A 23,251-nucleotide genomic window follows, 5' to 3' on the forward strand; every position below is an offset into this window, starting at 1 on the left:
GAGTCAATGTGAATCACCTACATGAGGTCATAATAGAGAAACATTTGGTGTCCAGGTTATTTTGAATTACTCTCGAGTTAATACCTACCCTGTTCTTATGCTCTTTTACCCTAGGCTCTTCTTCTTCCTCCTGTCCTCCTCTGATCCTGTTGCTGATGATTCTGCCGGTCTCCTGAGCTTACTATATATTCATTAGGGGTGTGAACGCATGATGACGTCATTGTGAGGGCATGGTCGTAATGTATATATATTAAGCTACAGAGAACAGAGACGGCCAAAATGCACGGCAACAGCATTGGAGGAGGACAGGAGGAAGAAGAAGAGCCTAGGGCAAAAGAGCAGACAACATAAGAGCAGAAGATTGGACAGCAGAAGAGTGGAGAGGAGAAGATCCAAAGAGCAGAGTGGAGAAGACCGGATGAAGATATTTAAGAACATTTCATAAACGTCTCCTGTCGTTATTCACATACACTTCCATTTATGTGGTTAATGTGTAGGGGTACTATGTACCCCATACCCATTCACACAGTGATTGGTGTCCGGGATCTGGGGGCCAACCTTTGTTGAAGGTTGCTTCCAAAGTCCTAGGAACCCCCTGGCCGCATGACCCCACAAAACCACCAGACAGGGTTGTGGGGATGAGGCTCTTGTCCTCCTCTACATGGGAGTAAGGTGCTTTTGGGTGTGCGGTGCAGAGGCCCCCTGGCCCAAAGCAACAAAACCCCCCCATGTTGAGGGCATGTGTCCTGCTGTGGTCCAGGGGGTGTTTGTTCCGCTTGCTCGTTCTCTTTCCTGGCCTGACAAGCTGCATGCTTGTATAAGGGTCTGGTAGGGGTTTTGGGGGTAACCCACGCTGTTTTTTTGTTGTGGGCATACCCTCAAACTCAATACCACACACAAAAGGCCGGGTTGTGAACTTGGGGGGGACACCCACGGTGGGTTCTTCAATTTTTTGGTGTAGTTCCCCCTCAAAAATCTTCACAACGCAAGTGGCCCCGCAAGTCAGAGCATCCTGATCCGACTTACGGTGCGACTTCCATTCAAATAAAGAGGCTCCCATAGGGAACTAGTGTTGACAATTGGAGGCTAAAAATAACACTGATAAAAATCATTCTGAAAAAACCTACGTGGGCACACAATTGGCTCTTGGACACTTGGTCCGGGATCCTCAAGATTTGGGGAAGTGGCTTCCACGCTGCTTGGCACGTTGCCAGGAGATCTTGTTTCTGAGCTGGCTGGGGATGCCACATCCTGGCATGATGCAACATCTGCAATGTAAATTTGTAAGGGAATACAAGAATATAAGGTTAAACAATCATTGCAAATACACATATTTCTATGATCCCACTACACAAAAATCTGTGACTACCAACCTTCTTGTTGCTCTGGTGTCTGGTCACTTGTTGGCTCCACCAGAATCACCTCAGGCATAATGTCTTCATCTACATAATACAAAACATTGGCCATATCATAAAAGTCACAAGAGGTACATTTGTTAGGACATGGTGCCCTGCTTGATAGCTCTTTTAGTAACAAATATGAAGACATGTACATGGTTATCTACGAAAAATATGGTACATTAATGTTTGACAGTGCATAGGAACCAATTACCTTTAGTCGAATCCGTGCCACCATCTGGGCCCATGTCCTCCTCTTCTTCCACAACTGCCGATGGAGCTGCCAAACCTCTCCTCCTCCTTTCCCATTGTTTGGCACGGAGTTTACGTTTTTCTCCTATTTAAAGGTTTGAATAATAATCTGTGATTAATAGGAATGTTTGCTGAGAAGATTCGTGCAGGAAAGAACGTTCGTTGCAACACAATACATATATTTTTAACTATGGCTTCCTGACTTTTAATGTCATATACTAAAACATCAACAATAGATCGATCAAATCACGACATGACAACTAAAATGAGTAATCTAACTTTTTACATAGACATTATAATGTAGACATGTTAATACAACATACACAAAATTATAAAAAACATATTGCATGATTAAAAAAAAAAAAAAAAAAAAAAACTTACTTTTTTTCAAAATCCTATGGATTTGGGAAAGCTGATCCTGCTCACGGTGTTTCAGGTCAGACCACCGTTTACGAATCTGATCTTTCGATCGCTCCACACCGAATTTTTTTACCAAACAGGCCACCACCTTATCCATGATGCCATCTTTCCTGGCATTGGGCCGATCGTAATTTGCCAACTTGCCATCATAGTCCATTTTTTCTAAAATGGAGACCATCTCCACCATTTCTGGCTTTGTCATGGGTGTAGCCCTTGATTTTCGGGTGGCCCAATCACTTCGGCCCACACTAATTGAGCTCCCAGATTGTTGAGACATGGTTCGTAATTAAAAAACGATTGTTCCACTGCTTCAGGTGTGAGTGCCGCATGTAGGCCTGATCTTCGGCACGTACACACCCCTGCACAAGCCCGCCACTGGAGGAGGAGTTGACGCCTGCGCTGTATTTAAAGGACGCCAGATCGTTCGGCCGACGATTCGCTAGCGGACATATCGAGAGTTGGAGCACGATCGAGCGGCGAATCACGACTTTTCCCCACAAACAAAGGTACGACTCTTTTAATAGAAAGTGTGTGTTTTGGGCCCTATACAGCTTTTATTAGGAATATCTTTATTATGTGCCAAAATACATGCTATTTTAATATGTTTTGTGTTGTTTTGTGTCTTGCAGGCATATACTGTCCTGCAATATGGTGGACAATTACACCAGCCACAACTTTCTAATAAGTTTTATTGATGAGTTCAGGCAACTGCCGTGTTTGTGGCAAGTGAAGTCCGCAGATTATAAAAATAAAAAACTCAAAAAACAGGCCATGGAACATTTGGTGGCCTTCTACAAGCCCGTCTGTCCTGGGGCAAATTTTAATTATATACGCAAAAAAATAAACAGTATTCGCACTGCCTACAGGCGGGAGTTAAAAAAAATAGAGGAGTCCACCCAGTCTGGAGCAGGTGCACGGAATGTATATGTACCACGGCTGTGGTACTATGATAACATGCGATTCCTGGCAGACACCATGGAATCCAGGCCGTCAATTTCAACACTGCCTTCTACTTCGGCAGAGGGCTCAGTGTCGGTTGATCCAAGCCAGGATGAGGATTTCCTGGAGGAGAGTTTTACTCAGGTATGGCATTTCACAATATATTGTCTGCTAAAATGTAATCATGTAACAAAATTATAAGCTAAACCATAATTGACCCTTTATGTAAACGGGCATAGCAAGGGGTTGGCATGACAGGCAACCGCCAGGGGCGCAGGCCAAGGGGGGTGGGTCACAAAAACATTGGCATTGTTTTATTGTTTATTTTAACAATCCACTCAGCCTGCACACCCCAGAACCCCCAGTTTGCAGGCGGATTCATGCAGGTGTAAAACATTGAGAGCTGCTTCATGCAGGTGTAAAACATTGAGAGCAGCTGAGCCAAAAGACCAGGAGACTGAGACTGCCTCTCACTGCATCCCCAGCACACCTCTGGTCTTACAAACACTGCTGCATCCCCAGCACACCTCTGGTCTTACAAACACTGCTGCATCCCCAGCACACCTCTGGTCCTAACAAACACTGCTGTAGCCTCAGCATTCCTCTGGCTCAACCTTTTTTAATACAAAACTAACAGCTCCTGCAAATGATACATCCATCCTTGCTTCCATGTCTCTGGTCTCTCACTCCGGGTCAGCAAGGCAGGTGGCTTCCTTATTCCTGTTTCCCTGCACTGCTTCACCCTCAATGCCCTACATCAAGCCCTCTGCAAGTTCAGGCCCCTCTCTCTCTGCAACCCCCTCCTCTCTCTCTCACACCCCCTCTTTCTCTCCCTCTCTCTAGCTCTCAACCCTCTCTTTCTTTTTCACACCTGAGACAATGATTGCCCACTAGAGAGCTCTACACTGGGCAAACAAGGGGCAAATTAGAAACTTTTAATGCCCTTTAATTTTTTTTTTTGGGGGGTGGGTTACAGTTTTACATTGATCTTGGGGGGGGGGGGTTGTTGCCAAATACAGCTCCTCAACAAGGGCACTGGAGACCCTAGATACGCCACTGTATGTAAAGTCTGCTATTTGTTCACAATAATATAACAAACATGACTTTTTATATACACTATAACATTCTAATCAATTGTTCATTTCATCAACAGGGAAGTGTCACTGAGGAGGAGCCAGGTTGCAGCCAGGAGCCTGGGGAGCCTGCGGAGCCTGAGGAGCCTGTGGAACTCTTTCCACCACCACCTCCTCCTGCCAAACGGAGGCAAAAGAGGAAGCACGTGGATGACATAACCGATGAATTTATCCAGGAGGCCACCATAGCCCTACGTCGGAAACCGGAGGCCAATGAGTCCTTCGGCAACATGACGGCAAAAATTTTGGATAAGGTGGACCTCAGGCAGTGTCAGTATGCCAGAAAAATTATCCTCGATGTGCTGCAAAAGGCTGAAAACGGGATCCTTAATGAGCACAGCCATGCATGCCAGGAGCACCCGTGCCCTCCACCTCCACCTCCACCTCCACAACACCCACCACCTCGCCAAATGCCACATGGCCAGTGGCAATATGGCCAGCAGGATCCAAACCTGCCCTCATGGCAACCTGATTTCAGTTACCAGCAACTTTAATTTTTGTAACCCCCTATTATTTATTTTACCCCTGTTTGCCAGTTTCTAGTTTAATTTTGTCCAAATGGAACTTTTTTATGTTTAGTTATACGGAAAGTATTGATGTTTTCTTTGTTTTTTTTTGCTGAGATACAAAAAATAAAGAAAATGAAAATAAAAAATGGCCTATCTGAATTTGTTAACATGTTTAATATTGTGCATAACCTGAAAAATATGTTTTAGACATTAATTCATACAAGAATAAAGGGTCATATCAATAGTTAGATCTTTGGTGTGAAAATACAAAAATAATGGTGAAGAGTTCAAATTATTTAATTATAAAATTTGATAGAACAGATAGAATAGACAAACATTATCTTCATCATAACAGAACACATGCCTTTTTCTTAGAAAAGTATGGCATTATGAGCAGCATCTTCCTTCTTCTCACATTTATCAAGATGAGCATGTGCTCCGCATTTCACCTATTTCTTGGACTTCCGCGAGCCGAAAGTTCTTTCTGAATAAAATGTTGAGTTTACTAGAGAAAATTCTTCCGGGAACTCATTTGGTTTGATCATGCGTGTTGGGATTTGTAGCTGTGTGTCGGCCGAATTGTGTACTGACAGGCGAACAATCGTCCGTTCTGGTGTCCGCAGACAAAAATTTTCATGTTTGCAAGAAAGACTTTTGTCCGCGGATTGTGCGCAGACATCTGTCGGAGGCACCATACTAACACGCGTACAATCGGCAGATCTTTCGTCCGCCGACGTTTGTATGCCGACGATCGGTACGTGTGTACGGGCCTTAAGGCTCTGCTTGGCCTTCATTCAATTCTGAACAGCCATCAACTACACTACAGGTACAAGAGGCTGACTAGCTGTTGCAATGAGTTCTGCAAACAAAGATCCCTTCAAAAAGCTCAAGGGCCTGCACTCCCCCCTCCCACATTTTTTTTTTTTTTTTTTAAGTGTGTGCAATACAATAGTGCATGCCTTCAGCAAAAGAAATTGAATAAACTCCATGTTAGAGATGGCACCTTCTACATTCCTACTACCATCATATAAAGATGTATTGCAAAGCCCTGGCCTGCTCATGTAATTTTAAGGCCCCATGCACACAGGGCGTTAGAAAAAACGAGCTGCAGAGCAACTTCTAACGCCAGGAAATGTCTCCAGTGATTATGCCGCCTCTGGTCTTTGCAGCTTCTTATATAGCAATTAGTGACGTCACCCGGAGACCCCTCCCCCTTATGTTGTCATCAGATGATGTGTGACGACATAAGGGGGTGGAGTCTCCGGGTGACATCACCAGAAAGGCCACGCTCCTAATGGCTTATAAGAAGCTGCAAAGACCGGAGCCAGCATAATCACCGGAGACATCGTCGGAGGAGGACCGGAGGGAGAAGACCAGAGGAAGAAGACCGGAGTGAGAAGACCAGAGGGGAGAAGATCGGAGGGAGGAGACTGGAGGGGAGAAGATTGGAGGAAGATTTTTAATAAAGGACTTCTGAAAACTGTCTCTTGTCATTATTTACATACATTGCCTTTTATGGGGTGAATGGGTAGGGGTACAATGTACCCCTACCCATTCAAATAGGGAGGGTGTCCCAAATCTGGGGGGCCCCTTTGTTACAGGGGGTGTCCAGATTCTGATAAGCCCCCTGCCCGCAGACCCCCACAACCACCGCCCATGGTTGTCAGGAAGAGGCCCTTCCCCTCATCGACATGGGGACAAGCTGCTTTGGGGTGGGGGGTGCCGAGTCCCCCTGCTCCAAAGCACCCATCTCCCCATGTTGAGGGCATGTGGCCTGGTATGATGCAGGAAGGGGTGGGGCCGCTTGCTCATCCCCTCCCCTTTGCTGACCTGTCGGGCTGCATGCTCGGATAAGGGTCTGGTATGGATTTTGGGCAGACCCCACATTGTTTTTTCGGCATGGGGCTCCCCTCAAAATCCATAACAGACCCGAAGGGCCTGGTTTGGAATCTGGGGGGGACCCCCACACCGTTTTTTTTTTCCCCATTTTGGCATGGAGTTCCCCCTCAAGATCCTCAGAGCGCAAGTCGCACCACAAGTCGGATCATCCTGATCTGACTTGTGATCCGACTTCCATTCAAATCAATGGGCTCCCATAGGGAAAAAATAAAACGTATAACGTAGCTTAACGCTGTATAAGCAACGTTAAGCAGCGTCAGACGTTTTTACAGCTGTGGCGCTGGTCATCAGAACGCACAGGCCCTGGTTTTTTTTGCAGCTTAAAAAAGTGGCCTATGCCACTTGGAGCTCCTAAAAGCCTTTGTGTGCATGAGGCCATAGAATAACATGGAGGGGCGTTTTTAAGCTGCAAAAAAAACTTCTGACGCTCCTAAAAGCAGCTGCAAAAACGCCCTGTGTGCATGTGGCCTTAGGCATTCATGTTTATAATTCTAACTAACCAGCTGCTCACAGCACATGTGAATCTCAGGCAGTGGTGTACCAAGGGCAGGGTGGGGAGGGTGTGCGTATTTAGCTGAGTTAGCACAGAACTCCAATGCCAGCTTGCGGGTTCATAGCCAGGTGCACACTGCGCATGCATGAGTTGCGCTGCATGTTTTGAATGGCCGGGCAATCTTCTGGGACCTGTGACGTGTCCCAGAAGATTGCCGCAAGGGAGGGGGAGAGGAGAACTTCCGCTCGAGCCGCCTAGGCGGCCCGAGCAGAAGTAGGAGGGGGTACCTGTCAAATCTAGGTACCCGCTCCCTCCCTCCAAAAAAATGACATGCCAAATGTGGCATGTCAGGGGGTCAGCAGTATTTAAAATGGAAGTTCCACTTTTGGGTGGAACTCCGCTTTAAGGGGGTACTTTTATACTTACTGTAAATGTAGAAGTAGCAATACATTGACCTCTGCACCCTTACTGCTGTGCTACCCATTACATACTCCTAGCCTCTTCACTCTGGTGGTAGCTATGCTGTGCTTTATTGTCAAGGTCTTACCTTGCCTTCCTGTTGGCAGTTATCTTGGACATGTGCAGACTGCTGTCTTTTATAAGTTCTGTTTGCATCATCACTTGCCTGCTGCCTGGGCGTCGCTCAGTGATGATGTTGCACACCTGACTATATATATATATATCACCTGTTAGCTTGCAGTCCTTTGCTCTTGTGTTTGTACTCCAAGGTGCATCACTGCTAGCAGTCTTCTGTTCTCCGTGTTGCTCCATGCATGACCTGGCTTGGCTGACGACCCGTCATTGACAGACTAACCGCCTCTGGACTCGACCCCGGCTTGGATGATTACCCGCTCTGGACTTGACCCCGGCTGTTCCTGATTTCGCTCCACTCTCTTGCTGTGCATTTATTGTTGTTGCTCTAATAAACTGCTTTATTTTCCTTGCATCTTCATGTGGCCTGGTTTCCTGGCACCCTGACAGTTATACACTCTAGGATGCTGAACTGTATTTATATCTTTTCTGCCATTATTATTATTTGTTTAATTTCATGAATAATACAGAAAAAATGGTTGTATAGTGGTGGGGGTCCAAGGTAAGATTGCAACTTCTGGATTTAAGGCTAAAGGATTCTGCCACTAGGACTGAACCTAGCAGGTAATGCAGGGCATTTCCGTGCCATTTTATAGTAAAAATAACAGTTTCTTCTGAAACTACGTTAGACAGTGCTAAAAAGGGTAGGAAGGGCTTAGCAGGGTTTTTAAATGTTCTTTTTTTTCATCCAAGTTTCCATTAATAGAGCAATGTTCTGTCAGTCTAAAGGGATGTGGGCAGAGCTAAGTATGGCTATTCACTAAAGGAAGGGAAAGCGCTGTCACTTTTTCCCTAAAGACTTCATCTGGTGACGAAACATGTTGGGTGGAGTTTTGGACACTGACGCTATTACACTACATAATTTGCATGTATATGCACACATGGTTTGGAGCTTACATACATACATACTGTATGTAGGCGCATTTATATCCTTTTCTGCTTGGCACTTTTTATATACATTTTATGTATTTATTTATTGATGTTAATTTGTTTGAATAAATTAATTTATATGATCAGTACCATTAGAAATGTTTTATTCATTTTTTCTGTTTCAATAATTTTATTCAATTTACCAAGTCGTTAACATGCTATTGTTCCACTCACACAGGGGTTAGCATTGACAGTGGTAATAAAAGTTAGCTTACAAAAGTAGACAAAATGCAGCAGTATGAAAACAAGAACTGATATAATTCCTAGGCCTTTTTTTCATCAAGCCATGGGGGCCAAGTGGTCTTTGGGAGGTTCCCTCAACAGCAGAGTATCCTCTAGGCCCACCAATATCCATACAATGGTGCAATGTATAGCCTACACAAATCTAGAAAGAGGAAATAGATCAGAAACCAAGAAGAAGACGCTAGGGAAAGAAAGAATACGCACCATTTTATTTATCTTTTCAAGGGATATTTACATCATCCTGTGTATGTCATAATCTCTGGAGAGTACAATGGTTGAAGCCCCTGTATATCTTGGCATGGGGATTGTACCATATAAGAGCAATTGTGGACCTTTGGCATGTGGGAACCATACTTTTGGTAAATCTTGATCCACATCGGGTGATGGTACACTGCGGACTATGATGTGGGAATAAATGATCATATACTAAAAAGTCCTCTTGAATGGTGGGGTCTAACACTTTCTAGAGTTGTTTCTATATTCTATATATATATATGTTTCTATATTCTATATATATATATATGGTAAACAACACTGGGTGAAGAGAAAAGGTATACATTTTGGTTAACTATTTTTTTTTTTTATTATTATTATTTTAAAAGTGTTTATGATAATTTGTTTAAAGACTCTTTAAGAGCCCATTCACATTAGCGCGACTTGTCAGGCAACTTCTCAGCCTGACAAGTCGCGGTATGTCGCGGTCCATTGAGTAGTACAGAACCCGTTCTAATAGGAGCGACACAAGTCGCTCCGACTTAGAAAAAGGGTCCTGTACTACTTTGGGGCGACCTCGGAGCGACTTGCATAGACTTCCATTATGTGAAGTCTCTGCAAGTCGCGCCGAAGTCACGGTGCACGCGACTTAACAGGTCGCCCCCCAAAAGTCGTGTCGCCTCAATGTGAATGGGCTCTAAAATTGGTCTTCCTGCAAGCTGCTAGTTAATTTGTATTGTTTTAGGTGTGTTATAATGCAGACTTTTTGAATTTGGGTATTTTTGTCATTGGAAGTACCTATCCAAAAATGTTACTGGTACGATCAAAATAAATTTATAAAATGATCCTGGGAGTACTTAGAAAAACAGAGGGCCTGGTCTAACTGGTAGGAGCACCCTACATCACATTTCTGATTTTAAAATTTGGCCATGTTCTACTTTAAAAGAAAGTGTTGCTTCTTACGAAAATCATGCCATTTAAAGTCTGCACTGAACAACATCTGTAATCTGGTTGTTGTCAGCAAGACTGGCAGATTCCTTTTCTTCCCTCTGATTTTTAAGATACAGTACATTTTGTTTGAGTTATCTCTGCCTCAGGAACATTAGCTATTCTTGACTCCTTTTTGTACCCCTGTCAGGAAAGAAATTTGCAGCTGCAATTACTGACCTCTCATCCTGATATGCTAATTGCCTGCTTATCAAGCTAGTACTTTATCGCTTTCTCAGTAACTGAAATGGTAGGCATCTTCAGATGCTCCTTCTGTGGTTACAAGTTCTGCATCCACCTGTTCCCCCCTATTAGTTAGTGAGGTCACCCACCACAGTCGCAAGCCAATAGTGAGGGATGGATGGCAGCAGGCTACAGTTGATGACCGCAGAAACTGCTTGCTATTGACAGATGGGATCCCTTAGTACAGTGGTTTACAACCTTTTAGGCAAAAGGGACTGGTTTTGTGGAAAACTATTTTTTGATAGGGTGGGGAGATGTAATGCGAGCGACTGTAGGGCTAATTCACACATTTTGCGGTGACTGATGTTTTACTGCATTACAAAACATCTCTCGTTGCAAGGACACACAGGAAACAATTGTTTCTTATGTATTCTATTCACACTGCAATGCAGCCTATGGCTGTGCTTCAGTGTGCTGCAATAAAATGCAGACATGCTGCATTTTTCGCAGTACACCATGCTGAATCGCATGTCAATGTACAGCAGTGCCCCCTGACTTGTTTGAGCTGTTTTCACCAAAGATCTCTATAAGTTGATTATGGACCAAAGTAATGTTTATTCACTACAGTACATTGCCACCAACACAAATTCATACCTTGCCAGGCTATTTGAGTGGAAACCTATCACAATTTCCAAATGTAAAACTTTTTTGGGCCTAACCCTTATCATGGGCATTACAAAAAATAATGAATTGCAGTCATATTTGTCCACAGACATGATTCATAACATGCCCATGTTCTCTGCTGCAACAACCAGGAAAATATATAACAACATATTTTATGCATTTCAGTGACAATAACCTCTGTCGCCCCCAGGGTGACCCTGACTATGATCGGCTCCACAAAATTCGGTCCCTCATGAATTACCTGTCCCAGAAATTTGCAGATGTGCATACACCCCAACAAAACATAAATAAGTCCCTTATACATTTTACTGGCAGGCTTGCAATCAAGTAATATGTCCCTAGCAACTGTGCCAGATATGGGGTCAAAATGTATAGGCCCCTGTGAGAGGGCCATAGGCTGTATATACCACTTTAGAATTTATGAGGGAAAAGAAAGGTCAAGTGGAGCCCCCAGAATGATCAGACAGCAGTGATGAGCTAGTGTAGGACTTTTTCTGTATGGGGTACCATTTGTACATGGACAACCTTTATGCAAGCGTACCACTTTTTATACATTTGTTCTTTTAAAAAATTGCCGTTTGTGGCACCATGCAAGCTAATCGCAGGGGCTTTCCCCAATGGCCCATTAACAGCCCACTTAGAGGGGGGAAGAAAGCCTGCTTGCGCAATGAAGAACTACTAGCAGTAAAATGGCAGGACAAACGATATGTATTTATCCTGTCTTCCCTTCACCCAGATACAACAGTCCAAACTCACACGGCGTCTGGCGCAAATGTAAACAAGGCCTCAGCCTAGGCTCACATATGTGCAGGTGGGGAACTTGTGCATACAGTAATTGTCCTGACCTGCATAGAAATGCATTGCTTTTTAGCAGACCTGCAGGGGTGCCCTTAACCCCTTGGTGCCTAAGCCGTTTTCTGACACTTGTTGCTTACAAGTTAAAATCAGTATTTTTTTGCTAAAAAATTACTTAGAACCCCCGAACATTATATATATTTTTTTAGCAGAGACCCTAGAGAATAAATTGGCGATTATTGCAATATTTTATGTCACACGGTATTTGCGCAGCAGTCTTTCAAATGCAATTTTTTGGTAAGAAACAAATTTTCATAAATTAAAAAAAAAAAAATAAAACAGTAAAGTTAGCCTAATTTTTTGTATAATGTGAAAGATGATGTTACACTGAGTAAATATATGCCTAACATGTCATGCTTAAAAATTATGCACACTCGTGTAATGGCAACAAACTTTCTATACTTAAAAATCTCCAAAGGCGACGCTTTAAAAAATTTTAACAGTTAGCTAGTTACAGAGGGGGTATTGTGCTAGAATTATTGCTCTCGCTATAACAATCACCGCGATACCTCACATGTGTGGTTTGAACACTGTTTACATATGCTGGCGTGACTTGTGTATGCGTTTGCTTCTTCGCGCGAGAACGGAGGGACGGGGCACTTTAAATTTTTTTTCATAATTATTTTTTTATTTTTACACTATCCATTTAAGAAAAAATGTTTTTTGATCACTTTTATTGCTGAACAACCCTTGTGACAGCAATAGGCAGTGACAGGTGCTCTTTATGAGGGAATCTGGGGTCTAAAAGACCCCAAATCCCTCCTTTGTAGTTAAAAGCATTCAAACTCCAAGTTTGGCCGTTTTGAATGCTGTCATTTTTTTTTTTTTAAATCTGGCACCCTTACGGCTCCAGTACACCGAAGTGATGTCATGACATCGCTTCCAGGTTTTTACAATCAGAGCTGAATTCAGCTTTGATCGGGTCTTCGGCCAGCTGGCGGACATGCCAGCTGGTCGCTTGGGTCCTCCGATGGGGCGGGTGACCCGGGCGAGCCGTGGAAGGCTTCAGGGTGGGGGGGGGGACGTCCCCTCCTGCTCCTTGTAATTACATCTGAGTGGCTGCTCAGCCACATTGGTTGTCATTACAAGAAAGCCGACCATCAGCTCTAAACAGTGGTGCCGGGGTGATGCCTCTAGCTGCTGGCATCACCCAGTTACAACCCCCCGAAGCCGAGGGCGCATATTTGCGTTCCATCTGCGCATAAGGGGTAATTTTTACCCAGTTTCCCCTCATGCTATAGCTGAAAGATGGCTACAAAGAGGGCTTCCTTTGTCAGGAGAGTGTACATGGATGTCCTCCCATGATCGCATTGTCTGCGCGACTCCTGCGGCATGCTCTGTTATTGCCAGGTCCTTCAGACTCAGCTGATCACAGATCGGGGTAAAGGACCAATCACAGCGGCCCTTTACCATGTAATTAGCTGTTAGACAATGACAGCTGATAACAGGATGTAAACACAAGCTGGTTATCGGCTTTTCACACTGACAGCGTTAGGAAAGAAGAAGAGAGCCGATAGCCAGCTTGTGTTAGGGACACCAGCCCTGATTATCAGTGTCCTGATTTTCAGTGCTGCCAATCAGTGCCTCCTCATCAGTGTCACCTATTAGTGCTGCCTACCAGTGCCACCTATGAGTGCCGCCTATCAGTGCCACTCCTCAGTGCCCTTCAGTGTCACCTATCAGTGCCACTTATTAGTGCAGCCTCATCAGTGCCTCCTCATTATTGCCCACCAGTGCTGCCTCATCAGTTTCATCTATCAGTGCCTATCATTGCCACCTATTAGTGCAGCCTATCAGTGCCCATCAGTGCAGCCTGACAATGTCCATCAGTGAAGGAGAAAAATTATCTCTTTGCAAAATTTTATGACAAACTATGAAAAATGTTTTTTTTTTTTTAATCTTTGGTCTTTTTTCATATGTTTAGCAAAAGATAAAAAACCCAGCGGTGATTAAATACCATCAAAAGAAAGCTCTATTTGTGTGAAAAAAAGATGAAGTTTCAGACAAGCAGTTGGTAGATAATCAATGCATATTGGCACATTAATAATTCATATATTAAAACAAGTGGAATCCTGACACAGCACAACATAGACCATAGTAGTGGTGGTACTATTATTTAATATATTTAATACTATAATAAATATTTATTAAAAAAGCCTCATCAACAGATAAAACTGAAAATCATAAGGTAACAGTTTATACATGGGATAGAACATAACTGTCAACAGTATAGTGGGATAATAATACACTGTAATATATGGATATTGAGTTGGGAGCTGATTGTATTAAAAGACAATATAATGAGAATTCATGATTGGTAACAAATACATATATAAAAAAATAAAACATGTAAATGCATGATAGTAATAAAAAAAGATGGCATCCTATAAGCTTGACGTGTTTCATGGAATTCGCTCCACTTCCTCAGGAGCAAGATACATAATGCCTAATAGTCTGATAAATGGCAGTAAAGGGGAAAGGGAAGGGGGAAAAAACAAAAGAAAGCCCATCTTAAAAGAAGAAATAGCTTTCCCTACAATACTCACAAATCAACTCATTCTTCTCTAACTGTAATAGGGATGGAGACACGTGGCCTTTTGTGTCATTGCCTCATTTAAAGTTCCAATAACCCCCTTTCTTAAATGTGTGAAAAAAATTATAACATTTTAAAATGGAAACAGTGTTGCATGACTGCGCAATTGTTATTCAAAATGCGACAGCGCTGAAAGCTGAAAATTACCCTTGGCAGGAAGTTGTAAAAGTGCTCAGTAGGTGGTTAAAAAATTCCTAATACAGTAAAACCCTGGTTTCCAAGCATAATTAGTTCCAGAAACATGTTTGTAATACAAAGCACTCATATATCCAAGCAAATTTCCTCATAAGAAATAATGGAAACTCAGATGGTTTGTTCCACTACCATTTATTGGTATAAATAAAAATATGCTGCTATCATATCTATAGTACAGTACTTTATAACCATGCCATCCCCTCTGTTAAAAACCATTATGTGTTCCTGTGCCTGTGCTTTATATAAAAGATGCTGATTTCTACCTATACTGTATCAGAGCGTCTCCTGGCGCTCACGTGACACCTCAGCTCTCTGCTCCTCTCCTCCTCCCAAGCGGACGCCAGCGGGAGTGCTCAGCTCCGCCCACCAGGGAGAGCAGAGAGACAAGGAGTCACGTGAGCACCAGGAGACGCTGCGATATAAGGTATAATCAGCATTTTTTTATACAGCACAGGCACATGGACACATAATGGTATTTAACAGAGGGGATGGCATGCTTATACAGTACAAAACCACTTTAGCATTGCCAAACGACTTTAACATTGTGAGTGTAAAACTGCTTGCATGTCAAGACAGTGCTCGCCTACCCTGGCAAAATGTAAAACAAAAAACTGCTGCTCGTCTTTTAAAACGTTTGTAAACCAGGTTAATCCCAAACCAAGGTATTACTGTACATAATTCTTAATAAAATCTCAAAGGCACCCACCCATCAGCACCTGCATGTGTTTTTGTACATGTGATACCACAACACCATGTGTTTTACTGCGGCACGTTTTTAACCACTTCCCACAAACCCACGTACCTGTACGTCGGCTTGAGGAAGTGGTCGTACCGGGGAGATGCCTGCCCTGCATCACCCCGGTACCATTTTTTAGAGCCGGTGTTCCGTGAGAATTACCTACCCCGTGAGAAAAACCTACCCTCGTCACTTCCTGCCAGGAACAACAGAGCAGCGCAGCAGTGCGCATGCTCACAGTCCCGGATACCTAATGGAACAGCTGAGGAGCTGACTAGTGCGCATGCGCACTAGTATGAAATGATCACGGTGTCCGTGAAAAAAACCTACCCACACGGCGGTTACATTAAAACAGCTGTGCTGCTATATAAGTCATCTCCGCTCCTGTCCCTGTCACTACCCTGATCTTGGCTATTAAATATAAAAGCGGCTCTAGGCTCCGTGATTTATCTTTTCATACACCCGCAGCCGCTTTTATATTTACTAGCCGAGATCAGGGGAGTGAGAGGGACAGGAGCGGAGATGACTTATATAGCAGCACAGCTGTTTTAATGTAACCGTTTTAATTACACAGACTACCGTGAACCGGAAGTGACGAGGGTAGGTATTTCTCACGGGTAGGTAATTCTCACGGAACACCGGCAGTCGGCTTTCTAATAATAACAACCAATGTGGCTCAGTAGCCATTTGGCCGTTATCATAGTAAGCGGGAGGGGATGCCCCCCTCCCGCCGCTCTGCCTGGGTCTCCTGTCCCACCGGGAAACCTGAGCGATCAGCCGTCATGTCCGCTGGCTGGTCAGAGTCCTGAATGATGCCGGATTCGCCTTCGCCTGGGTCTCCGATGAAGTGACCCAGGAGCAATGTCACAACATCACTTCCAATTCACTTGGCTGACAATGGCGCCGATTTTAAAAAAATTTACAATATTCAAAAACGCCAAATTTGGTGTTTTTAATACTTTTAAGTGCAAAGAAGGGATTTGGGGTCTTTTAGACCCCAGATCCTTTTATAAAGAGCACCTTTCACTGCCTATTACTGTCACGTTTACATTCCTTGTGACAGCAATAAAAGTGATCAGATTTATTTTTTTTCAAAGGAACAGTGAAAAAAAAATAAATAAATAGGAGAAAAAATAAATGTTTTTAACCACTTACCGCATATCAACGTACCGATACGTCGGTACACTTTGCGGGTTTATACCGGGATGATGCCTCTAGTTAGAGGCATCATCCCGGTACCGTGGTTTGAAGCCGACGGTCGGCTTTCCGTCGGTACCGATCGATGCGGCTCGCATCGCTCCCGCCGCCTTCCGTGGCTTTGCCCGGGGCTCCCGTCCTACCGGGAGCCCCGAGCACCCAGCCGGCACGTCCGCCGGCTGGATGGAGTTCCGATGAATGCCGGAAACGGCATCGATCGGGGCTCCGATGACGTAACCCGGAGGCGGCGTCCATGACGTCACTTCCGGGTTACTGTGCTGCAAAAGGCGGCAAATTTAAAAAACGGCTGTATGCAAAAATGCCGTTTTCGGCGTTTTGCATACAGGGAAGTGTAGTGGAGGGGTCTAGGGTCTTTTAGACCCTCGATCCCTCCATAAAGTGTACCTGTCACACATATTGCTGTCACAAGGGATGTTTACATTGCTTGTGACAGCAATAAAAGTGATCAGATTTTTTCTTTTAAAAACCTGTAATAAAGTTTAAAAAAAATAAAAATAAATAAGAAAAAAAAAAAAAAAAAAAATTTCGCCGCCCCCGTCACCGTTAGCTCGCGCACAAAAAAAAACGTATACGCAAGTCGAGCCGCGAATGAAATCGCTGTTCAAACCCCACATGTGAGGTATCGCCGCGATCGCCAGAGCGTGCGCAATAATTTAAAAAAAAGAGCTACACTCTACCTCTAAACTGGTAACCGTTAAATAAATTTAAAGCGTCGCAGATTGAGATCTCTATTGACCGTAGTTTGTCGCCATCCCACGGGGGGGGGGCGCAATTTTAAACCGTAACATGTTGGGTATCTATTTACTCGGCGTGACATCATCTTTCACAATATACAAAAAAAATGGGCTAACTTTACTGTTTAGTATTTTTTAAATGCAGTGAAATGTGATTTTTCAATTTTTTTCCAAAAAAATGGCGTTTTAAAGACCGCTGCGCAAATACCGCTTGACAAAAAGTTTTGCAATGACCGACATTTTATTCTCCAGAGTCTTTGCTAAAAAAATATACATAATGTTTGGGGGTTCTAAATAGTTTTCTAGGAAAAAATACTGCTTTTAACTTGTAAACAAAAAGTGTCCGAAATAGGGCTGGGGCTTAAGTGGTTAAAGTGCCAAAGAAAACGCATACGTAAGTGGCGCCTGCAAATGTAAACGGTGTTCAAATCACACATGTGAGGTATCACCTGTTTGTCGCCATTCCACGAGTGTGCACAAACCGTGAAATGTTAGGTATCTATTTACCCGGTGTGACATCATCTTTCACAATATACAAAAAAAATTGGTTAACTTTACTGTTTTTTTTTCATTCAATGAATGGTATTTTTTCCCAAAAAATTCCGCTTGAAAGACTGCTGCGCAAGTACCGCGTGGCAAAAATAATGCAACGACCGCCATTTTATTCTCCAGTGTCTTTGCTTAAAATATACATATAATGTTTGGGGGTTCTAAGACATTTTCTAGCAAAAAATCCTGATTTTAACTTGTAAACAAGTGTCAGAAATAGGCCTGGTAACATGCACACACATGTGAACCTAAACCTTCCAGATGATTCCTTGTGCGTTCACAAAAACCAAACACAAGATCTAGAATGAATGCCGCCTTAGGGTGCAATGGTGTTCCGTTACAGGTAACTTGTACCCATTATTTCTTGAATGTAAAGGAAAGCAGCAGTAAAACAACAGGTGGAACGCTTGAGCTTTCCTGCACGCCTCAGCATTGTCCTCTATGGCCGCTCAGGTTACTCAAAGCACTCGCAATAACAAAGCAACAGCAACAGCTTTGCATACGCATGCGCAGTCCGTGTCCTATGGTGAGAGCCACCGCGCTTGCGCATTGCTACCCAGCAGCTGTAGGACTACGCTGTGCAATCGGCTGTGGGCCTTATTATGAGCTCCCAGCGGTGACAGCAGTAGCAGCAGGCTGATTACAGAAGACAGGCCTGTAAACAAAGCGGACAGACAGAGGGACATAGAGGTTCTATGAACATGGCACTTGGAGGATTGTGTCAGGGAGGAGGGCCTTACCTCCTCCTCTTCTAGGGGGACCGTCACCCCTTTCAGCCCGGACATATCTCCCAGCATCATGCAGCAGGGGAGCTCGGAGCGCTGGGAGCAGAAGCAGCCCATGTCAGTGAGCCCCAGGAGCCTGATCCTCAGCAGAAGGGAGGTGGACAGGAGAGCAGCTCTTCTCTTCCAGCTGCTCCTCAGCTCCTGATCGACCCTCTTCCTCTTCATCATCCTCCTCCTCATCCTCGGCTCTTCTTCACCTCATCCCTACACCCCCTGCCTGTTGTCCTTGTCAGTGACCAGCAATCGGCCATGGAGTCTGTGGGCAAGTTTGAGTTCAGTCGGAAAGACCTGATCGGTCATGGAGCTTTTGCTGTGGTCTTTAAAGGCAGACACAAAGAGGTAAGGGAGGCATTCTCCAGTGTGTTTACATCCTTCTGTTTACAGGACTGCTGCCAGATTTCCATATAATCCTCAGTGCAGAATATATAGAACAAGTATGTGTATATACCAGTATATGTGTATATACCAGTATATGTATAACCAGTATATGTGTATATAAGTATATGTGTATAACCAGTATATGTATATATAGAACCAGAATGTGTATATACCAGTATATGTGTATATCAGTATATGTGTATATACCAGTATATGTATAACCAGTATATGTGTATAACCAGTATATATATAGAACCAGATTGTGTATATACAGCTAAAACTTTAGTTTGGACAGCGTGTGAAAGGGTTAAAACACCTGCCACCTATGGCCCCATTGGGGAGATTTCCCTTCACTTCCTGTCCTATGGACACAATGGGAAGTAAGAGATTCTCGCTCCAAGGCTAGAGGCTATAATACCCCCCTAGGCGAGGTTCACACTTGTGGGAGTTATGTGTGCCACGTTTGAGCCTGCAGGAATCATGGTAGAAATGTCCCCAATCCTTCTTTCTTTTTTTTTTTTTTCTTCAAATTGTGGCTACATGGTGCACTGTGCGATTTCACATACCCCAAAGCCTGTCGCGTTTTCCGATTTGTGGGGGTGTCCTTGAGAGGTACAGGGTCTAGTGTCCCCATTGGTAGATGTCCCTTGTATTTTGATGTGGTAACAACTCACAAGGCCAAATAGGGAGAGAGAGACAATAAAACCTGACAGTGGTTCTAACCCTTCCCTACTCTATCTAAAGGTGTGTGTGTGTGTGTGTGTGTGTGTGTGTGTGTGTGTGTGTGTGTGTGTGTGTGTGTGTGTGTGTGTGTGTGTGTGTGTGTGTGTGTGTGTGTGTGTGTGTGTGTGTGTGTGTGTGTGTGTGTGTGTGTGTGTGTGTGTGTGTGTGTGTGTGTGTGTGTGTGTGTGTGTGTGTGTGTGTGTGTGTGTGTGTGTGTGTGTGTGTGTGTGTGTGTGTGTGTGTGTGTGTGTGTGTGTGTGTGTGTGTGTGTGTGTGTGTGTGTGTGTGTGTGTGTGTGTGTGTGTGTGTGTGTGTGTGTGTGTGTGTGTGTGTGTGTGTGTATGTATCAATGCAACATCAATCCTTTTTTTTTTTTTTTTTTCTTTGTGTCCTAGATGAGTGCCCCTGTTTTTGTCTTCCAGTCATCCTGTATGCTTTTTGATTGATTATTTTGAGAAATCAACACACATAGCCGGGGCTTGGGGCCTACAAACTCCATGTAAATGAGGATTTGGGGGATAATGCAAATAGAGGAGGGGGCTACAAACTGTGTAGAAAAAGGGGTGGGGGGCTACAGACCCCGCGCAGAAAAAAGGGTGGGGGACTACAGTCCCCACGCAGAAAAATGGGTGGGGGAGGCTACAGACCCCGTGCAGAAAAAGGGGTGGGGGGCTGCAGACTCCACGCAGAAAAAGGGGTGGGGGGCTACAGACTCTGCGCAGAGAAAGGGGTAGGGGAGGCTACAGACTCTGCGCAGAAAAAGGGGTGGGGGAGGCTACAGACTCTGCGCAGAAAAAGGGGTGGGGGAGGCTACAGACTCTGCGCAGAAAAAGGGGTGGGGGAGGCTACAGACTCTGCGCAGAAAAAAGGGTGGGGGGCTACAGTCCCCGCGCAGAAAAAGGGGTGGGGGGCTACAGACTCCATGCAGTTAGGGGCCAATTTTAAACTGAAAGAAGGACCAGGCCCAAGCACTGCCAGGCTCCAGAACTTACCTGTGAGATAGATAAAAATAAACACCTTAACTGAAAGGTTGAACTATTTTTGTTTACTATACTACCTGGCTGGTGGTGTTGTTTTTGGATGGAAAGTGATGCTAGCAAACACGTGCATTCTAGATATTCTAATAACACATGACCTAAGTGCATGGGGCACAGTGCTGCAATTTAATAGGGGACATTTGTATTATAAAACTGTTCAGCCTTCTAAGATTAGAGCTATTCTAGGAACCCCAGCATGGAACAGAAATTAAATCCAGGCTTTGGCACATGGCGTGTTCCCTTGCCATCCTCTGGAGGTGTACTGTGGGCAGGACATGTCTGGACTAGTGGGATCATCCTGAATTGTATATTTTCTGTGATATTCCATCATCTGGGGAAAGGTTTACATTGTGTTTTGTGTTCCATTCACAGAAGCAGGACCTGGAGGTTGCAGTAAAATGCATCAATAAGAAAAACCTGGCCAAATCTCAGACCCTTTTAGGGAAGGAAATCAAAATCCTAAAGGTAACCCCGATGTTTGTGTTGTGCTGAGTAACAGATTGGCAGTTTGATGGTTTAATATTTGATTTGACAGTTGATGTTTTCATTTCAGGAGCTGAAACATGAAAACATTGTCGCCTTATATGATTTCCAGGTAAATAATCAACCCATCTATTTTTAGTATCAGTAATAAAACGGTTTATTCATTTCACTGGCATGTGGCAATGTGTCCTCTATTAGATCGGATTTGGGGCACCGTGGTGATTTGACTTTGAATGAGAGTTGTAACGTTTTAGGGCAGGGGGACAATCACCCCATTCACACAGCTCCCCTCCCATTCACGGCCATCAGCCTCTGCATTCTCCCCCTTCGGCTTTCATTATCACGTGGTCGTCTCCTTGTTTGTTGACATTCTACCTCGTTGCGCGCTCATTGGCTCTTCGCTTTGTGTTGCGTCACGGAATTCTAGGAAAACACCGCCCAGCTGTCAGGTTGCGCGAAGGCCTTCGGGATTTGTAGTCGGAGTCGCTGTTGTTTGCATCGCCAATGTGCGGGCCGGAACTACAACTCCCGACAGCGGTGCGCAGTGTCAGCGTTTCCATAGCCTGGCAGCCGTCCGAGTAGATGCTTTGCAGTGGTGTTGTCTTATGTAAATTGGGAGAACGGCTAGCTCATTCTTCTACCCGATTCTTGACTATGTATATCATTGGATCGCTTGGAAATGTTCAGTAAACATTGTGCACTTTACATTCCTATATAATGCTATGTTTACACCCTTGTATTTATTCTGCCTCTTTCTTCCTGGCATGAGTCTCAACCAACCAAATGATCTCATTGGCCAGTCCTATTTTATTATGTATCCCTGGCATAGTCCTCCCTGCAGGTTATATAAAACATATTAAAGTGCATATGAAGCTAAATCTTATTAAATAGGTAGGCAATGTAAGTGTTACTAAAGCCAGGAGCCTGCATTCACTATGTCTGGTCTCCCACAGTACACAGAACTTCCATTATTTTAATAAAATATAAACTGCTAAATAGCTTTTCTCATCAGCAGTATATAGCAGTCTTGTGACTTCTATCAATGTTAAAGTTGTAGGAGGAGTTTTTTTTTTTATTCTATTCTGATTGTCCTATAAGGCTACTAGGACCCCTGACCCTCTGTCTGGACAGAGCTGATTGGCCCTGTGCTGATCACATGCACCCCCTCCCCCAAAAAAATAAAACCTCTCTAGCAATACACACCATACTGAGCATGTGCAGTGTACCTCCTAAGGCTCTGTACTATCAGCAGATGGATTGGGGACTGTGGAAAATGGGGAGGATCAGAGAAGACAGGATCAACTGGGTTTTTTTAAACAATGTAGAGGAGTAACCGCTTAGGTTCCACAGTGAGTATAGCAAGAATGCTTTACTGCATATACACACTGATTTTACTGTTGTGGGTTTAGTAACACTTTAAAAAAGCCATATGTTTTTTTACCCCCCCCCCCCCTCGATTATTGAGTAGATTTCCCTTTACTTCCTGTTATGTAGATCTGTGGAGACACAGAAAGCAAGAAAGCAATGGCAACCTGACACAGGGTGTATCTTTTCCCTAATCTATCTAAAGCTTAAAAATATATGTTCTAGATACACTCTAACATCTCTTTCTCCAATGGAGTTTACCTAGAACTGTATTTTGTTTTGACCTCTGTACCCAGGCATTGGCTGAGATTTTCACAGTATGTAATATGATTAAAGACTAAGTTCAAGTAAAATATAATAAATGTACATAATTTATAGGTTAATAAAAATGTGCATTTATTATGGCTTTTCTACAAAGTGCAAAGTATTGCACCCACAATCAGTGTTGCGTGCGATGTCAGGCTCATGCAGACGTTTCCTCCAGCTTTCTTGACGGAACCTCCTGTAAAGGCTTTCTGTTTGAGAGCTGGAAGAAGTGTCAGGGGACTAGGAGGGTGATCATCAGCAACCTTCCAGTCCATTGAAACTATAAGTCTGTCTGTCTGCCGCGGTGGCTAAGCACATGGTATTTGAGTTAGGCTAAGTTCACACTGGCATTGAAAGCAGGCGTTTTGAGGGGCGTTTTAAATGCCTATGCAAATGATACTATGGACAGCAGATAGTGCTA

General features: G+C 43.9%; 1 protein-coding gene across 2 annotated transcripts in view; it reads left to right on the plus strand.

Moving 5' to 3' along the window:
• The first annotated feature begins 18,509 nt into the window (after positions 1–18,509).
• The window catches only part of ULK1 (unc-51 like autophagy activating kinase 1), a 143,809-nt gene continuing 139,067 nt past the window's right edge, over positions 18,510–23,251 (plus strand). Inside the window, exons 1-3 of one of the 2 annotated variants that reach the window (XM_082266260.1) lie at positions 18,510–18,877; positions 21,049–21,141; positions 21,230–21,271. In XM_082266260.1, the coding sequence (XP_082122386.1) occupies positions 18,788–18,877; positions 21,049–21,141; positions 21,230–21,271 (225 nt within the window). In that variant the 5' untranslated portion in view covers positions 18,510–18,787. The remainder of the gene's footprint in view (positions 18,878–21,048; positions 21,142–21,229; positions 21,272–23,251) is intronic. The other variant, XM_082266259.1, reaches the window with a different exon arrangement.

This window comes from Pelophylax lessonae, assembly GCF_965119305.1.
Source record: "Pelophylax lessonae genome assembly, chromosome: 1".
In the NCBI taxonomy this organism is placed as follows: Eukaryota; Metazoa; Chordata; class Amphibia; order Anura; family Ranidae; genus Pelophylax; species Pelophylax lessonae.